This window comes from Lissotriton vulgaris, chromosome 4_1, assembly GCF_964263255.1.
Source record: "Lissotriton vulgaris chromosome 4_1, aLisVul1.2, whole genome shotgun sequence".
Taxonomy (NCBI): domain Eukaryota; kingdom Metazoa; phylum Chordata; class Amphibia; order Caudata; family Salamandridae; genus Lissotriton; species Lissotriton vulgaris.
Window position 1 is genome coordinate 1,458,073,670 of NC_141691.1, and position 19,867 is coordinate 1,458,093,536.

The 19,867-nt window shown below is 45.8% G+C and overlaps 1 protein-coding gene across 3 annotated transcripts in view; it reads right to left on the bottom strand.

The window, feature by feature from the left end:
* The window catches only part of TRAPPC8 (trafficking protein particle complex subunit 8), a 1,294,567-nt gene that overhangs the window by 114,482 nt on the left and 1,160,218 nt on the right, over window positions 1–19,867 (bottom strand). For all 3 annotated transcript variants that reach the window (XM_086965686.1, XM_086965689.1, XM_086965688.1), the window contains one exon: window positions 14,244–14,389. In XM_086965686.1, coding sequence (XP_086821812.1) covers window positions 14,244–14,389 — 146 coding nt within the window. The remainder of the gene's footprint in view (window positions 1–14,243; window positions 14,390–19,867) is intronic.

Sequence of the window (19,867 nt, forward strand, 5' to 3'; positions counted from 1 at the left end):
ACGGGCTCACGCAAAATCCTTGAAAATATCGTTGGTATATCGTAGCAGACCCTAGAGCATAGGGAGATATTGTGTTACCCTATGGGTTGTGGAAAGGGTTTTGAAGAGAAAATCCTCCTCGACAGGCTCCTCATGGAGCGGTACCTGATAAGTTTCAGCCCTGCTAATAAACTGCTGATAAGAGGTGGTATCATCAGGAGGAGATGGCCTAGCAAGGTACAAGTCTAGATCAGTGTCCCCTGGAGGGTCAATGTCGTAGGCCAACCAGTGGGATGCGGTGCATCAAAGGTATCCTCCCCTGTCCCATAACCACCTGGGAATGAATGTGGTGACCCTGGAGGTGTGATGTCTAATGGATCACCCTAAGAGTGAGGAGGAGGAGGGGAGGGTGAAGGTGGGGGAATAAAGGGTGGTGATGGAGGAGAAGATGGTGTAGGAAGGTGCAAGGGACTGGCGGTTTTGTCAGTCTTCCTCTTTTTGGTTTGCACTGGCAGATCAATGCTTCCCAGAAGGAGAGCTGGCGCTTGGACAGAGGTGGCACAGAAACCACAGTCTCGGACAGAATGCACCCAGTGTGAGGGTGTATCTGGATCTGCCTCTGGAAGGTATCGAGTTTTTCCTGCATCTTGTGGAGAATTGGTTTCACAGGAGTGCCAGGATCAGATCTGGTGCTGGTATTGAAATCTTCGGAGCTGAGATGGATTTGTGTTTTGGTGTCAAAATGGTTGGTGTTGAAGATAGAGCTGGTCGACTGGGCACCAAATTGGTTGGCTTTGGCTGAAGTTTTGGTGCCAAGCCTGAGAGCGGGGCATCCAAATCGGATTTTTGGTGCCAACCATGGCCTGCTGGCGGTGGAAGTTCAGGAGTCTTCTGTTCGTCCAGAGACTAATGATTTTTATGTGGCAGGTCAGGGACATCAGTACTCACAGGACGCTGACCTGGTGGAAGGTTGATTTATAATTCGGAGTCTGAGCCTTTGATAGAAAAAGCCTCTTCCTCAGCCGCAGAAGCCTTGTGGAGCCTTCTCCTCGACATCCTGGTGTTCGAAGATGTTCGGTGGGCTGTCGACCTCTCTCTGCCGCATCTCCCTGTGACATGCCCTTCGGTCTCGTAGTGTTTCCTTTGACTGGCAGTCCTCTTCCCTGTGGTCAGGAGACAAACACAAGTTTCAGACCTAGTGAAGGCCAATCCACGGGTACTTGACTTGGCGTGGCACCTCCGGCAGAAACGGAAAGGCGACCGTTCCATCAGGGTAAGGTTGAATCACAAACCGGAAGGAGGCTTAAGCGGTCTTGGAGCGCAGAAACAAACACGTCCAAACTTGACGGCGAAAGAAAATGAGCTAACAATGGAGTCGATGTCCATGCGCATTATCACCAAGAGGAGGAGTAACTTTACCTTGTGACTCGAAAGACTTCTGCGAAGAAAAACAACTTGCACACATTTGGACCCAACACTAGATGGGAGGAGTATGCAAAGCATGTATATCCACAGCCACACATGCCTTGAACACACAAGCACGTCAGAGAACATCCTTCTAGTCTCCACTGATACCCATATACGACAAACTGGAATTTTCCCGAGAGAACTTGATCTTTCAAAGGTGGAGTGAGAGGAATTGTTGGATACAGTCAGGTGAATGGATAAATTAGGTGTTTCACTGAGTAAAAAAGCACATATGGAGTCCAACACTGGGTGTTACAGCCGGGAATCAGAGAGACAGCAATTCCACCGCTCACTCTAGGTGAGAAACATTTAACTTCATATCTGGGTACCAAGATGTGGGTCTCATTCTTCTATATATTCCCCACACGTCCAAGGAGAAAACTGGAAATATATGTGCAAGCAGGGAATCAATTTGGCTGCAGAGCTGCAATTGGAAAGGTCAGAAACTCTGTGAAAAAACATTTACACAAATAGCTTATTGGTCCACCACTGAAAAACTGCCCTGAAGATCATGATCGAGTGGTTATGATAGTGCAGACAAACTCCACAAGATGTTTCCTGAGATACAGGGCCAATGTTGGAGAGGTTGTGAAGGGCAAAGGTGAGCACACCTCTTCATATTTGGTGGGTGGGTCCTGTAATTGCAAGATATACGAAGGAAGTGTTGGACACAATCAAAGCCATAGGGGAATTCCCAATGGCAGCACACCAAACAACCACAAATTTAAGCTTACGTCCAGTAAAATGGAGGAATTTACCCCTTGGACTTCGTATTTGATCTATGAACTGTTCTTAACAGCAAAGATAACCACAGTCCGACAACAATGGAAACACTCAAGCTTAACTTGGCATAAATGGTGCCGGAGAATATGAGGAACAATAGCAGGAGGGAAACTGTCAGGACGCAAATGGGGGCAGAGCTTGCCGGCTCGCAAGATGGCCACGCACTAATGGAGCTCCGTTTGCCATCTTATTAATCCGACCGTGGTGTGCGGTCTGCGCTGGCCTGTTCGCTGCTGGACCTGCTGAGTTGGTGCGGACTGTGGGGAAGCTAGGTGCGGCCTGGCGGACGCTGCAACACTGACTGGGTAGGCTCTGTCCCCATCCTTGCCGTGAGTAGAAACATCCGCAGGGAGAGTGGGGTACTTGCCTTTGCTCGCGATCCCTCCTGCAGCGACGCAACAACGAGCCTGTAAGCGGGAAAGTGACCAGTGTCCTTGTTACCCGCAAAACCCAGGGAGAATCAACTAACCCTGTGGAACATCCCTCCTACTCAGGGTCACTACAAATGTGGGACATGCAAGACATGCCCATTAACTAAGGAACTCAAACAATGTAGTTACAACAACTATGTACAGACTATGAAACAGCACCCCAACTGTAATTCGGTTGGAGTCCTCCATGCTATAGTATGCCCATGTGATTTCTTGTACATTGGACAAACAGTACAAAAAGTTAAGTGCCACATCCGGCAGCACTGTAGCAGGATACAGTGCAAGTCTCAGGGTGCCCCTCTGGTGGATCACTTCACAAGCTTTGGACACTCGGCAGAGAGTTTGAAATGGTAGGTGGTGGAGAAGGTACAGACTAACCCATGAGGGGGCAATTTTGCCAATATTTTGAATACTCGTGCGTGCAAATGGATTCACATTTTTGATAGTCTGCGAAAAGGCCTCAATGAGTAAGAGGAGATTTCCAAACAGATATCCACACTCAACAATGGGTAGTTTAATTTGTAGAGAGAGCACCTATGACCTGTGTTGAATCCGGATTGATATAATATGTTGTGTGTCGCCTGTGCAAGCCCCTTTTTGTACACGACATAAAGCACAATGTCGACTAGATCACGGTAGGCAGGTGAGCCATTTTTAGAGGACAGTGTGCACATAACGCCTCACGTTGTGTACGCCATTGAAAGTACACCTTGAAGGTCTTTAATTTTGGTACTATTTGTATGTATATATTGTTAATATTTTGTGCTGTCTATCTTACATGTTAATGTTGCTATTATCATTTGTCTGTAAATTGATTATGCACGCACCGTTTGTATATGTAGTGTCTTTTCGGTATTGCCCATTTCACTGTGACACAAACTACCTCATGGGAGCCAAGATTATTTCACTTAAATGTGCAATCATTCTCTCTTCATTAGACTTACCGATGTATGTACTGTTTAAGGAGGCGCCATCTCATATGCATTCACTGTATATAATGCCATCACTAGTATTGCAACTCTGAGAAGTGTTCTCATTTCTCTAAACCGACCAAACCGTGCTTAAAGTCTTTTCACACTGTAATTGATTCAATATGCAACGCCGCACTGAGCACGCACGCCACTCAGACGTGCTTGCCGTTAACATAAATACCGGATGAGGCCCGCATTCACTTGTCATGCTGACAGAGGCAGATGGACGCTATGCGCTGGACGCACAGACTGAAATATTGTTAAGGTATTTTCATAGGATTCTTGAGCCCGCGGCTCTGCCAGCAATCGCCCTTTCTAGTTATTGCCCGTATTTTAAAACGAGTGTGACGCGCTGTTTATTTCATCATCCTTACAGAATTACTATCCCATTGACACATGCCCAGACGCTTACACGCAGCCTTCTAAGGAGGCGGGTGAGTCGAATACCTCTTTCCACATGCCGAGTTTAATTAATCAGCCTCCCGTTCCTTTCATTGATACATTGTTTGTTTTTTAGTGTTGAGTTCAACAAAGATTTGATGAGATTATAAACCTTAATGCAACCACTAAGTTTTCTCTTGGTTACCCACTGCACTGAGAGTCTTGGTGAGCTTTTTAATCCTTAGGCACATCCATTATTCAATTAGGCAATTTTTAAAGTACATTTGGCCACTACTCTGAACTATGACGGTTATTTTCAGATAACCCCCGTTCCCCGTCCTGATGAAGACCCATAGCAGAGGATCTTACTAACCCTTTTGCGCCAGGATTGAAACGTCGACGAACCCCCATAATAGGCCTACACCCCATCCTGAAATCACAGATGTGGCTACACTGTGACAACGAACGAGTATCACTGCTGTATAAAGTATACTGTATTCAATGTATAGGGGTAGGCCTGAATTTCAGAAAGGGAGACCATTTTCTGTTAAACATATTGCCAGGTCCCTTCTACTCGAATTCATGTGAATTATCTCCCTGTGAAATCCTTTCCTCTCCTATATTCTTCTCCAGAGCACACATTTTTTCACACTTTTTCCTTTCTCCTGATGACAACCGTCAAGTACATGTACAACTGTATATCATGCGCTTGAACCTTTTGATTTAAACAATATTTCTTTATTATGACTAAAATAAATGGAATATAATCTGTCATTTTGAAGTGGCCCATTGCCTTACTTTTTTACTTTTTCATGTGTGCCTTTTTTTAAAGTCATTTATACGCATCTATTTATACTAAATGATATGTTTAAATAAGATTTGTCTAGGACCACTGTTTTCTTTACTGATCGATACCCAGGTTCTCTGACGTGTACTGAGTCACCCCATTGATTATAATGACCTTTATCGAGGGGACACCCCATCAGCCTCTCACATCACCACCTACCTACAGGGCTTTAACATAGAGGCCCTAAACCCAGAGCTCGCAGATACGCTTGAGTCACCGATAAGGGTGGACGAAGTGTTAGGGGCGATCTCGCGCCTGAAGCTTATGAAATCCCCGGGGCAAGACGGATTCTCGGCCGGATTCTATAAAACCTACTGTCAGGTCTTAGCCTCACTTCTAACACTGCTCTTTAATTCCTTTACTGGGCCAGTAACGATTCCCCCGGAGATGCTGGTGGCATCCATTGTGGTCCTGCCAAAACCAGGGAAGGATAGATCACTCTGCAGCTCCTATCGCCCTGTGTTTCTTCTTAATGTGGACTTGAAATTGTTCACCGGGATACAAGTGGCACGGCAGGGCCCCCTCATGCCGGGCGTCATTGAACCTGATCAGTCCGGCTTCATCCACGGCAGACAGAGCAGCAATAACACCAAATGCATTTTACATCTTATAGATAAGGCCCATCGTACAGATATGGCTGCTCTTCAACTCTCGGTGGATGCCGAAAAGGCATTTGACCCGGTGGACCGGGACTTCCTAGATAAAACCCTGGTTCATTTTGGCCTGGGTGGCAGGTTCAGGGTCTGGGTGTGGAGCAGCTACAGTGCGCCTACGGCGTCTATTAGAATCAAAGGAATGTCATCTAGCCCCTTTGAGATCCAAAGGGGGACAAGACAGGGGTGTCCACTGTGGTCCCTCCTTTTTGCGCCGTAAATTGAACCTCTGGCGCTGAAAATAAGAGACAACCCTGATATCCTGGTCATCCCTTTTTGGCGGGGATCACACGATCAGCCTCTATGCGGATGACAAAATTGCCTCCCTTGAACCTCCTGAAAGATCGGTTCCGGCCTTCCTACAAGAATTGGAATCCTTCGGGTGCGTGTCAGGCTTCAGAGTAAATGTCGGGAAGTCGATGATCTTATGGCTCAATCAGCCCGAGACACTAGAGGTGCCAGGAAGAGACAACTATGTTGGTATACAGGTCTGGCCGTCCATCCCATACTTGGGGATAGAGCTGGCTCCGTCTGTGGCGCAAACGGTTAAGCTTAACTATTGTAAATGAAATACTCCGCTTAACAAGGAGCTGCAGAACTGGAAACATCACTCGCTGTCACTTTTGGGATGGGTTGCAGCAATTAAAATGTCCATCTTGCCCAAAGCACTCTACTTCTTTCAGACTCTACCGGTGTGGTCCCCAGCTGGCACTCGTCTGCTAATGCAACAAGCAATCCAACAGTTTGTATGGGCGGGGGCATGTCCCCGGATGAGAATGGAGCTGAGCTACCTATGGCCTGAGGCGGGAGGCTTGGATATACCAAATATTTTGGAATATTTCAGGGCATCACAACTTCGATACCTAGTAGAATGGCATAGGCCAGAGTCAGAAAAGATATGGTTGTTTCAAGGTCAGGCACTGGCAAAACTCTCCTTGTGGAAGGTCCCTTCCCAGAAAAGTATGGATAGGCTGCAGAACCTCTGGGGCTCACCTATCACACATACACTACTCAGGGTGTGGGACGGGGTCGCCACGAAAAGAAGATTGTCATCTTTCCCCTCCCCATGACTCCTTTATTTAACAATAAAGAATTTACACCTGGTTGGATGGCGGGGAACCGAGTGCAATGTGGCGGCCCACTTCTTTGACCTAGAGGGGATTATTTCATTCCCCGGTCTACAAATAGATTATGGTCCCTCGAAACAGAGAGGTTTCATTATCTGCAACTGCACCACTGGCTTCTTAGTGCAGAGGTGCAGCCCAAGGTGAGCAGGAAGTTGACCAAGTTTGAACTCTGGCTAGTGACAAAGAAGACAGATAAGAAAATGATCTCTGAACTCTATGACATGCAACGCCCACAGGCTCCCAGGATGCACACGGCTGTCGTGCCCACACGATGGCACTAGGACCCTGGGGACTCAGGGCCTGGGGACAGGGACACCGGACACCACATCCAGTCAGGGGAGGGGATGAGGGCAGTCGGGGATCAGGACCTCGGAGCAAGAGGTCAGGGGGCAGGACGCGCCGCACAACAAAGCTATTGTAACAAATAAAGGATCACCTACCACAATCTGCATGTGTCCTGTCTGGTCTGTGGGGACACACGACGCGACAACTGGCGACGAGGCGGGATCGGAACACTCCGACGTGAAGGAAAGGCGATTTTAAACCAGGAGCCCACCCTGGATCGCGTTGTGACCAGAGAAGGAGCAAAAAGGGACGTCAATGAAGCGGCAGCGACACGGGAGCCCACCCCGATCGCTGCAGGAGGACCAGGAAAGTGATCGAGCGACCCCCGGTAAGCGCCCAGCAAAGCAGCCAAGAGCGCGAAAGTAAAGACTGGAAAGAGAAGAAGGCAGCGCGAGCTCTCGCGAGAGTCTCGGCGGCCATTTTGGGGTCAGGCGCGGCAGCCAATCACAAGCGAGAATAGAGGTGGCGGCCATCTTGAAGTCAGGCAGCGCTGAGAGTGGACGCGAAGTCCCGCGTGATCAGCGGCGGCCATTTTAAAAGCAGGCAAACGAACCAATAAGAAGCAAGAACGGCTCGGCGGCCATTTTTAAGTCAGGAAGAGATCGAGTTTGGACTAAAAATGCCGATTTTGAAACCGAAAGAGATGGAACTGCAATTAAAGCAATAACAGAACAAGCAGAGGCCTAAAATACATGCAATAAAGGAGAAGAAAGGGAATAAAAGAGTAAACAAAACATAAGAAATAAAGTGAGACAAAGGAAAGTGAGAAAGAATAACAAAAAATAATAAGAAGTAGAAAGAAGTGATGGCAGACGCAAAACAAAGCTCACAATACAGAAGGCCATTGCCATTTAGTCTGTCTGAACCACAGACAGGGATAAGATGGGAGAAGTGGCTCAGACGGTTCGAAAATTATGCAGAGGCAACAGACGTCCTAGAAACAAAGAAACGAGGACTGCTTGTAAATCTAGTGGGCGATGAGGTCGAGGACCTGATGGTGACGCTACCAAAGCAGGAGATTGACACCTATGACAAACTGATCAAATGCTTAACAGACAAGTTCGATCCGCAGAGAAATGTGGATTTTGAGAGATACAGCTTCACGATTGCTTTTCAACAAGCTGAGGAATCATTGGACGAATTCGCAACGCGGCTGAGGAAACTGGTGACGCACTGCGAGTTCGAGAAATTTGACAACGAACAGGCCATAAGATTACTCATAATAACAGGCTGTCGAGACATAGCATTCCGAACAAGGATACTAAAAGAACCGATAGCCCTAGAGAACATCCTTGCACTTGGGAGAGCGGAAGCGCGAGCAACATCACACGCTCAAGTGATAGAACGTGGCAAAGGAAGAGGTGGAGAACAAATCAATAGAATGGTTAGCAACGATAGAACAAGAAACTGGAGACAAGACAGAGGGGATCAGCCAGCAAGGAAGCCGCAAGAAGGAACATGCTACAGATGTGGTCTGGAATTCCCACACCGAGGACCATGCCCTGCATTTGGCCAGACGTGCAGAAAATGCAACGGAAGAGACCACTACGCCAGTGTGTGCCGAGGAGCACAGTTCAGGAACGACCGGGGAAGAACGAGCAGAGGAAAAATGTCGACAAGGAGACACATCAGACACGTCGAGACTGAAGTGAGAGGCTCATCAGCAGAGTCAGAAGGGGAATATGAAGAAGAAAAAACAGAACGCCTATACCTCATGACAGAGGGCGCAACGGACTCTGAAGACGATGAGGAAGAAGGAAATGAGACAATATGCTTGATAGACAAGAAAAAGATACGAAAAACAGAGTCAGTAACAATAAAAGTGGGGCCACATGACGCCACTTTCGTTCTGGACAGTGGTGCAACGTGCAACATCATGTGCGTTTCGGAGTATGAAAAAATGAAAATAAAGCCAACCCTGACGCCGTCACGGGTGAAAGTTTTCACGTGGGGGGCAAAAAGACCAGTGATCAACTTGGGAAAGTTCAAAGAAGAACTACGGTACAAAGACCAAAGGACAACGGAGCGGATACATGTACTCAAAGGAGACATCCCCGCGCCATGTTTGTTGAGCAACGTCACAGCACAGGTGATGGGGCTAATGGAAATGACATACCACATGGCGGAAAAAAAAAACATCTTAAAAGAATATCCAAAACTGACAGAAGGTCTAGGAAAACTGAAGGGGCGGCAGATAACACTGCACATTGACGAAACGGTGAGGCCGGTTGCGCAACATCACAGAAGGGTGCCCATACATCTGCAACCACAAGTGGAGGAGGAGCTGAAGGCCCTCCTACAGCAAGACATCATCGAGCCAGCAGATGGTCCAACACCGTGGGTATCACCAATCGTGGCCGTCCCAAAGAAGGATAAATCAAAAATAAGAATATGCGTGGACATGAGGATTCCAAACAAGGCAATTGAACGAGAGCGACACCCAGGCCCACACCTAGATGATATGATTAGCTGCCTCACGGGTACAAGAAGGTTCTCAAAGTTAGATCTATACAAGGGCTACCACCAGCTGGAACTTGACCCCCAATCACGGTACATCACGACATTCTCTACTCACCTGGGATTATTTAGATACAAGCGCCTGAGCTTTGGGATTTCGTCAGCCGCAGAAATATTTCAAGAGACAATTCGGCAAGTCATCAGGCCCGTCAAGAACAGTCTGAACTATAGCGATGACATCCTGGTGTTTGGCAAATCGGATGAGGAACACGACACCGCCCTAAGAGAGGTGTGCTCACACCTAGAAGAAGCAGGGCTAACGCTGAACGAAGAAAATGTGAGCTGGGGCGGAATGAGTTGGTGTTCTTTGGTCACATCTTTTCCAAAAAAGGAATGCGGCCAGACCACAGCAAAGTAGAAACTTTGGAGAAGGCAAAAAAGTCCACAGACGTGGCAGAAGTGAGATCGTTTCTGGGACTAGCGAGCTACTGCTCGCGTTACATCAAGGATTTTGCCACTGTCAGCGCACCATTGCGAGAACTGACGAAACAGGGACAGAATTTTAGATGGACCAGTGAATGTGACAAAGGGTTCGAAGAAATAAGAAAGGCAGTGACAGCAGTGGATCATTTAGCCTATTTTGACCCGCAACTGTGCACAGAGGTGACAGTGGATGCAAGCCCCGTGGGTCTGGGAGCAATTTTAGCGCAACATCAACCGGGGAGAGATTCCCCAAGACACATCGTCGCATATGGGAGCAAGAGTTTGACAGAGGTTGAGAAAGGGTATTCACAACCGGAAAAGGAGAGTCTGGCGGTGGTATGGGCCTGTGAACATTACCACATGTTCGTATACGGAAAACCGTTCACGATAGTAACAGATCATCAAGCACTAATTACGATATATGGTAACCCAAACGCAAAGATACCACCCAGAATAGAAAGATGGGGAATAAGGCTCATGGACTACAATTTCAAAATCATCCACAAGCCAGGCAAAGAACAAAATCCAGCAGATTACGTGTCAAGACACCCACTGCCACAGAACTCCCAAGTGACCACAATGGCAGAAGAATACCTCAACTTTGCACTAAAACTCAGCACACCGGCGACAATAACAATGAGTGAACTGGAACGAGCAACGAAACAGGACGACACCATGCAAGAGGCGATGAGGATCAACAAAACTCAACGATGGAGGCATGTAAACAGCGACATGAATGCAGCCAAAGGAGTAGACAAAGAAGAACTGCTGGCATTCAAAAGAATACACGAGGAACTATCAGAAAGTGAAAATGGAACAGTAATGAGAGGCACGAGAATAATAATGCCTCAGTCGCTGAGAAAAAGGACAGTGGAGTTGGCACACGAGTCACATCGGGGCATGGTGGCCACAAAAAGATGCTGAGAGAAAAAGTGTGGTTCCCAGGACTCGACAGCATGGTGGAAGAAATGATAACAAAGTGTCACATATGTCAAATCATCGGGTCACCTCCAAGACCAGAACCACTACAAATGTCTCCCCTACCAACAGCAGTGTGGACGGAGCTGGCTGCAGATTTCTATGGGCCTCTAGAAACAGGAAATTACTTCCTAGTAGTGATCGACGAATACTCAAGGTTCCCCATTGTAAAGGCAGTGTCGTCGACGTCTGCGAATGCAACACTACCAGTGCTGGATGACATTTTTGCAGCGTGGGGCTCGCCACAGACATTAAAAACAGACAATGGCCCACCGTTCTCAGGCGAAGAATTCAAAAGATTTATGACATACCTAGGCATATATCACAGGCGCATAACGCCCCTGTGGCCGCAAGCAAATGGAATGGCGGAAAGGTTCATGGGGACCATCAAAAAGGCGGTACAAAGAGCAAAACTAACGGACATATCAATTGGACAAGCGCTATGCCAGGTACTGAGGGACTATCGAAACACGCCCCACAGCTCCACGGGGAGATGTCCCGCGGAATTGGTACTAGGGCGAGTGAGCAGAACACGTCTGCCACAGATGGAAGAGAAAAAAAACCTGGGCCAGGAAGACATCGCCGCCAAAGACAAGAGGCAGAAAGAAAAGATGAAGGAATACGCGGATCAAAGACGACACGCAACAAACAGAAGGATAGAGGAAGGAGACATGGTGTTTGTGAAACAGCGACAGATAAAAAAGTCAGACAGCGCATTTGCAAGAGAACCAGCAGTAGTGGTAAAAGTGAATGGGCCCATGATCACAGCCACAACTGGCCAACGAGAAGTCACCAGAAACAGCTCCCATTTCAAGGCAGTGAAATTAGAAGAAGAAACAGGGATGCCAAAACAAGAAGAGGCCAGAGAGACATTGCAGAGAGATCATGCACCAGAATATGGAGAACAACGACCAAGGAGAGAATGCAAAAAGACCAAGAGTCAGTCAGTCAGTCAGTCAGTCAGTCAGTCAGTCAGTCAGTCAGTCAGTCAGTCAGTCAGTCAGTCAGTCAGTCAGTCAGTCAGTCAGTCAGTCAGTCTCTCTCTCTCTCTCTCTCTCTCTCTCTCTCTCTCTCTCTCTCTCTCTCTCTCTCTCTCTCTCTCTCTCTCTCTCTCTCTCTCTCTCTCTCTCTCTCTCTCTCTCTCTCTCTCTCTCTCTCTCTCTCTCTCTCACTCTCTCTCTCACTCTCACTCTCACTCTCACTCTCACTCTCTCTCTCTCACTCTCACTCTCACTCTCACTCTCTCTCTCACTCTCTCACTCTCTCACTCTCTCACTCTCTCACTCTCTCTTTTTTTTTTTTTGTTTCACCTACATGTTCTCCCCATCACTGACGTGAGCCACGGGACAGCGGGCGAACAACTTTTGTTTGCAACAAAGGGGGAGATGTCGTGCCCACACGATGGCACTAGGACCCTGGGGACTCAGGGCCTGGGGACAGGGACACCGGACACCACATCCGGTCAGGGGAGGGGATGAGGGCAGTCGGGGATCAGGACCTCGGAGCAAGAGGTCAGGGGGCAGGACGCGCCGCACAACAAAGCTATTGTAACAAATAAAGGATCACCTACCACAATCTGCATGTGTCCTGTCTGGTCTGTGGGGACACACGACGCAAAAGATAGTCGAGGGAGCTGGGGAGGGACCTTTCAACATAAAAATGGGAGAACATCTATTACCGCGCCAATCACACTGCGCGGAATACCGCTAGCAGAGAGACCGCCGCCAAGATTGCCACATATTGGTATTTGACACCTGTCGGCCTCAATAAAGGGAACCCAGACCATAGTCTGACCTGTTGGAGAGGGTGGGGGGGAAGAGGGCACGCTGACCCACATCCCCTGGAAATGCAAGCAAATAACAGGCTACTGGAATGCCATTCTAGACGATGTGGACAGACAATTTGAGACACAGATCCCAAGGTTTCCTGTCTACGTAGTACTTGGACTGCCTAACCCTTTGACATACCAGTTACGATCCAAAAGGGAGAAACAGGTGGGACTAGTACTTGGAGCAGCACTCCAAAACATATAAACATCTTATCGCATTGGGGGACACAGACACCAACGACGTACACCGGATGGTTACACAGATTGTGGCACATTATAGAGCTGGAACGGATACAGGCCTCGCTCACCAATTCCACTACAAGTTTTAAGGAGGTCTGGCAACAGATACCCTCACTGCTGGCTACAGAAATGAATGAAATAACATGCCCGAGGTACCGTCATCTCCTCCGACTCACAGCTCCAGATAACCCCATTACGACTTCATGAGTCATGCACTGTCCAGAACGTAGATAGTCTCTAGTCTAGGACAGGGCCACAAGCCCACCAGTTTGTGGGTGGGAAAGGGGGGGGGGGGGGTTCTTCTCTGGTTTCTCTTTCTTTTTTCTTTGCTTTCTTTTTCTTATTCCTTTTTTAACATTACTGTAAAACCATGGCATTATAGTTGACCAAAACATACGGACACTTAATGAACTACTCAGTGGCTGCTGAAGGCGGCAGTTTGATTACCGACTGAACTCTGTTTATAGCGGCTCAAATTGCACGTTGGGCTGGGGGCACAGACTAGGGGGACTGAAGGGAATTCCAAACGCTGTCTGTTGTTTTTTTGGTTGCAGAATGTCAATAAAAATAAAATTAAACCAAAAAAATTTGCAGAGTAAAGAAATTCCATTATGCAATCGCATCATACAACAGTCATCCCACTAGGTGCTTTAATTAGGGGTGCCTCTCGCAGGTTTTTCCATATTTATAATACCTGCCATAAGAAAGAAGGCATTACACAGCACATGTATGATATATGGTGTGTGTGATTTTTGTAAAAATAAAAGAGCTAGTCTGCACTGTCTAAAATTAAGTGTTTTAAGTACAGCTAAAATACACTTCCCAGTAATTTCATAAAATTCACAAAATGATACACTGTACAAATTGGTTACAGGCGACACACACTGTCACACGGGCACAGTGCTTACAGGGAGTGACAGCTACTTGGAAACTCTACCATCAGTGGCAGCATGTTTGTCCGAAACTGGGTTAAAATAAACCTTTTCTGGTCAGTGTAGGGGGTGGGGCTTATGTCTGGCTCCGCTCCATCAGTTTTGGGGCGGTACAAAGTCAATGTGGAGCTACGTCAATTAGTAGCGCAGATCACTGCTGGAGAAAAGTTTTCCGGATCCAGTCTGGTGCCTCAGGAGTATTCTAAGGTAAGGATTATGCAGTGATAAGTACCCATCTGAAATTACATACTTTGCCCTAAAGATCACAACACAGCAGTAAAATACACAAAACAACTTTTTATGCAAAGGTATAACTTGAAAAAACAATTTTTGGGGCATACCTTTTTTGATTAAATGGGTGACCAAAGGATTCTGGGTAGTGAAAACAAGTTTTTATGAGATTTGAAAGCTGGTCTGATGGTGGTTTGACAGGAACTGCAATGCTCTCAGGCTGATTAAATTTCAAGAGAGACATTTCTGGTAGCTCCTATAAAAATAAAAACAACATTAACTCTTTTTATATTTCTTGCATTCCAACAAAAGATTAGAACCAGTAAAACAATCTGCTTCCCAGTGATTTAAACTAACATACTAACATATGGTGAGAAAGAAATAACTCTAAAGGGGCAGAGAAGATCATATACAAGAGCTCTCCTACTTCAGTAGTATGCATGTAATGTACACACAAGTTGAATATCTTAAAATACAGGAACCTTTTCCAAACTCTAATAAGTCATGCTTTTTCGCTCAAAGCTAGAATTAACAATTACTGTGATGGAGATAAATCAATATAGAACTATTTGAATTTAAGCTAGGAACATGAAAAGGGGAAGTGAGCAGGGCGAGAGAATGCAGCAGAGGCAAAACTTAAGGTCACTCATTCTGTGCGTTCGGCTCACTATTTACCGTGTCAGGGCACAGCTTTACCTAGTGGATAATGCTGCACCGTGTGACAAAATCTAAAAGTAGTAATGCCAATTTTTTTTCGACATACTTCCACCAAAATGTAAAGCTGGTTTCATTGAATTATTCATTGGTATGAAGTCCCTGTTAGGATCCCCCAGCTACTCCTAGTTGTTAGACTTTCCATAATCAAGGTGTGGAAAAATCACTGTATGAATACCCTGCCACATACTGGTGAGAACATAAAATGCTTCAAAAGCTGTTAAATTAGAACGCTCAATGCCGGCATCATGCATAAATGTAAGTGTCATATGTTTCATTTTTCCTCTGCCATTAGTGCATATGCAGAACTGTCAATGTAGTTCTTAAAAAAATTAGTAAATCGGTGAGTGTTTTTCGCAGACTCATCAGAGGGAATACAATGATAATAGCGAGGAACCCACAGTTAGGAAGCAATTTTATTCAACTCCTACACCCTTGTTCTAATGGCCTTTTAAGATGTTGCCTGATATCATATCAATGAGAAAGAACGAAGGCAGCATTAGCTAGATTAGGTATACAGCAAGAAGTAAAGACTAATTTACTGGCCAAACTGAGAATCACTCTGGGAAGAGGTTCTGAGGGTGTAATGCCAGAAAATGCATGCGACCCAAGTAGCCACTCAACATGTTTTGGACAGGGAAATGTCTGGTGAATCACAAAAAGCCTGCTTTGAAGTGCTTGAGTGTGCTTTGACAAACTGGACTTTTTGCCCCTGTGTAGAATACAGCAATGGGAGAAGGGAGAGGTACTCTATCTTACCAACAGCTGCCTGAGCTGATGTTCAAGCAGGATAACTGCCAATAAAGTTCATGAAAGAAAATTAGATAAAAATACTTCAGAACCTTGAGAATAAATGTGAGTGAACCCATAATAGTCTCATATTGATGAAGCATCATGCAAGATTCCAAGGCACTAAAGGCTTGCTATTCACTAGTGTGTCTGGGTTGCGAGGAGATAATTTCTGTTTGAAGCATTCTTGTTCATGTGAGAGGTGCCTCACTTTAAAAAAAATGAAGCAAGATCCCTGCAAGTTAGACCTTACTCTGACAGCATAATTTTGCACTCTTCATTCAATTTTGCAAAATTCGATAACAAAAAATATGCAAATGTGTACACCCTTGCTTTTAAGAACGCCAGGTATCGGTGGCAAGAGAAAAGTGTTTCATACCGTTGAATGGCAGTACATCAGGAAGGCGATACATACGATAAGATCAAACAATCTTAAAAGTGGTGAAGGCCTTGGAATTTCTTCAATGTACATGCTCCTGAAATATGTTTGGAGCACCTTTAGTATTGCCACATCTCATACTTAAAATTACATGAGAAGTATTTCAATGACTAAGGTTTAAATCTGTTTATTAGATTTCAGAAAATAAACAGTACCTCACCTACATCTACTGGCCGGTAATGAAGAAAATAGAAAGAGGAAAATTAAACCAGTGAAGGTGGGGGGAGGGAGGGGCAGGCTAGCGGGTGAGGGGTGAAAGTGAAAAGGACTGCCCAAGAAGTGAACGGGCAGTCTGTTTGATGTCACCTAGCGCTGGATGATGCAATGGTTTCATCCCCAGGGATGAGCAACACTGTCCAAATCGCTGCTCCCATATCTCGTTCAGCTTCATGGTTGGGCTTTGTGAGGCGATGTATGCACAATTACGTTGGACAGGAAAGTTACCTAAAATCTTGAGCTAAAAATCGTATACAGGACCCGCAGGTTTTATCAAATTGCGACAGCTTGCAGTCTACTATCACCATCAGTTTCTTTAGTTCAAGGACTTCCCAAAGCTTATGCTGCCAATCCAGTCGGGTGGGAGTCTTAACTATGCCCCATTTGGACAGAATGACTTGCTTGGCTGCGGAAAGGGCAGGAGTAATAGCTTTCCCTCTTGCCGAGCATAGGGATTATGTCAGTGCATTTGAAAGGCCCAAAAGAATGTAACTAGGGAATCTCTGTAAGTCAATCTCATTCATCTTGTAAATGTCTGCCAGGACGTCTGTCCAGTATCGTTGTAATTTATGGCAATACGAGTGAACGTGTGCCAGTGTACCTGAGTGTCCGCCCTGCCTCCAGCAGCCCCACCCTGTTTTCATTTAGCCACCCTGACCAGGGTGTAATAGCAGTGGTGCGTTATTTTAAGTAAGGTTACCTTTAAGGAAGTGCAATAGGCAGACATGCGGACTCGGTGCAGAATGTCGGACCATTCCTTGGTGGTAAATGGGTGGTCGCACTCCAGTTCCCACTGCAGATGTGCTGGTAATTTAGTGTTGGCGGTTGGGGCGTTTAGGAAAGCATAAATAAATATCAGAGAGGAGACCTTTGCCAATGCTCGCTTGAGCGAAATCCGTAGTTGGACTGGACATGTGAGAAGTCCATGAGGCCACTGTTGTCGAGCAGGTCCTGCAGCCTTATACAATTGGCTTCTTGCCGTGGCAGGAATGTTTGCCCCTGCAGAGCTGGTGGAAAGTCGGGGTTCCCCAAGTTAGGTGTCTGTGGTGATAAGCGAGTGGATAGCTTTCTTGTCAGCTGCACTCTGCCCAGGTCCCTACTGTCACCCTTACCACTGGGGAAATGTAAACCCCTAAAGGCCGGTGTGGCTTGGGGAGCTGCGAGATTTTCCAAATGTGAATATTCACTAGTGCTTGGTCCATAAAACACCAGTGTTTCTCAGTACAAGACATATTCCTTTTTACCAGATACCCAAGCTGGGCTGCCTGATAATACCACAACATATGGGGAATGCCCAGGCCACCCTCTGCCACAGCCAGGTATGCTTGTTTCTGTGCCATATGTGCCTTTTTTCTATCCCATATGTAGTCCTCAATTAGGTGTTGCAGCTTACCAATGACGTGGGGGGGAGGTGAATGCAGTGGTAGGGTCTGCATGATATAGATTATCTTTGGTAGGAGGGTCATTTCAACCTCCGCCAACCTACCCAACCAGGAAATGGGGCCTTTGTAGGAAGCTGGGCTCTGTATATGCTATACCAAAGTGAGGTATAGTGTGCATAGAGTCCAGTGGAACCTCAAAGGTAGGCAGAGGTAAAAGTAGTTAGCACCTTACTTTCTATTTGCGGGAGTGTGGCCGAGCAGTAAGGCTGTATCAGAGGGTAGTGTTACGCATTTGTTGTACACACTCAATCAGCAAATGATATCACACACTCAAAATCTGAACTTCGGACCAACTGGTTTTGTATACAAAACTGTTTTTAGTTATTTTGTTTTCTAGAACCAAGCAAGCCTGGCACAGGTAAGCAGTAAGTATTTTACAGTAGTAAGGCAGTTTGTAAACAGTTTGAATTGTATATGCACTTTGATTTGATTACAGTAGAGCTACTAGTAATGCAATGCTTTTGAAATACTGTACATATACTTTGCATTGGTTGTTTTAATATTTATTTATTTTTTATTTATAAAGTTTTATATGGCGCAAACTTGACCCAAGAGGGTATCAGAGCGCTTTACATTTAGGATTGTTGCGTAACAAGTTACATCAGATACAAGAGCATAGTATGGTACAGTACACAAGCAATATTTCAATAATTCATAGGAGGCAGGGGAGTAATAGCGGGGAGACGAGGAGCAACTGTGCCCATTGTCTGGCTGGGTAGCTGCCGGTCAAGGGGGAACCAGGGCCAATCTCCTTATTAGCTGTCAAGCAGCTCCACCGGTCATCAGCCATGTTGCTCAGGTGTCAGCGTTCAGGAAAAAACAGTTTTTAGTTTATTTGATTTGCGTCGGTTATATAGCGCTATCTAGACCCGGTGGTATCAGAGCGCTTAACAATGGGAAACTTTACATTAGAAGGTACATCAAAAGGATTATAAAGCGCTATAACAGAGGAAGAAAACAAGTTACTTACCTGTAACTTTGGTTCCCCAGTATTGGTAACTTTCATAGATTCCCATGCTTTTGTATCATTCCCAGTCATCGGAATGGGAGTCTCTGTAACAAAAGATAACATAGCAGTAGGTACAAAAGAGAAAGGAAAGGTCTAGGCCTCATTCTCTTTTGTAGCATATCCACCTCTTTTTGTAAAAGAGACCAAACTACTCATCAGCCAATAAGAAGAGCCTCACCCCTTAAAACCCTCCTGAAGGAACTTCAGAGCCTCAGATTTTCGCAGCCGTTGTGTAACAGTAACCATATCTGCTGGAGGTATTGGAACTTTCATAGATTACCATGCTTTTGTATCAGAGTAGCAAGCAGTATGCAATAAAGCACATTTTGTGCCATAAATATACATTGCAATAGCCATCAGTACGTCAAAGATACAAAATGTGCATAAGAAAAAAGGAAGGAGGAATAGTACAGAAAGCTTACCAATTATTGGAAGAGGTTCCTCAGGACTGCCTGACCCACAGCCGTGTCCTCTTGCGTTAAGGATTCAAAGCAATAATGCTTCGTAAAGGTGGGCACGCTGCTCCATGTTGCACCCCTGCAATTGTCTGTGATGTGTACTCCCGCGAAAAGAACTGTCGAAGAAGTCACAGATCTTGTTGAATGTGCTCTAATTCTGCTGGTCTTGATGAAGACCCCGCAGTAGGGCAAGAATCAGCCTACAACATTGGGGTTGAAATGTCGACATATCACCACTATTACCTAGCCACTAACAACCGATCATTTTTTGGCTGTGTTTAATATGTTGGTATAGGAATATGAATGTATAGAGTAATTACTTGAATGGCAATGCGAATATGCCTTTGTGGTATCATTTTCAAAATGTATGAATGACCACTTATGATTTCTTTTGCAACTTGTTTATACCCACACTACCCTCACTACCCCCCCTCCTGTCCTTCTTTCCCTTGCCCCTTCTCCTTTGGGCAACAAGAACAATTTTACTGTTTTGAGGAATTTTTATGTAACCAATCTACACTAGAGGATGTGAATTAAAAAACATCTCTCTGTAAATACAGTGCTGAAGATTGTGATTCTTTTCAAAAATGTTTTTTTTGTGTACTAGAATTTGTTCCAACTGGGACCCCTATATATGTAATATTGAATTACCCAGGTCCCAGTGCCT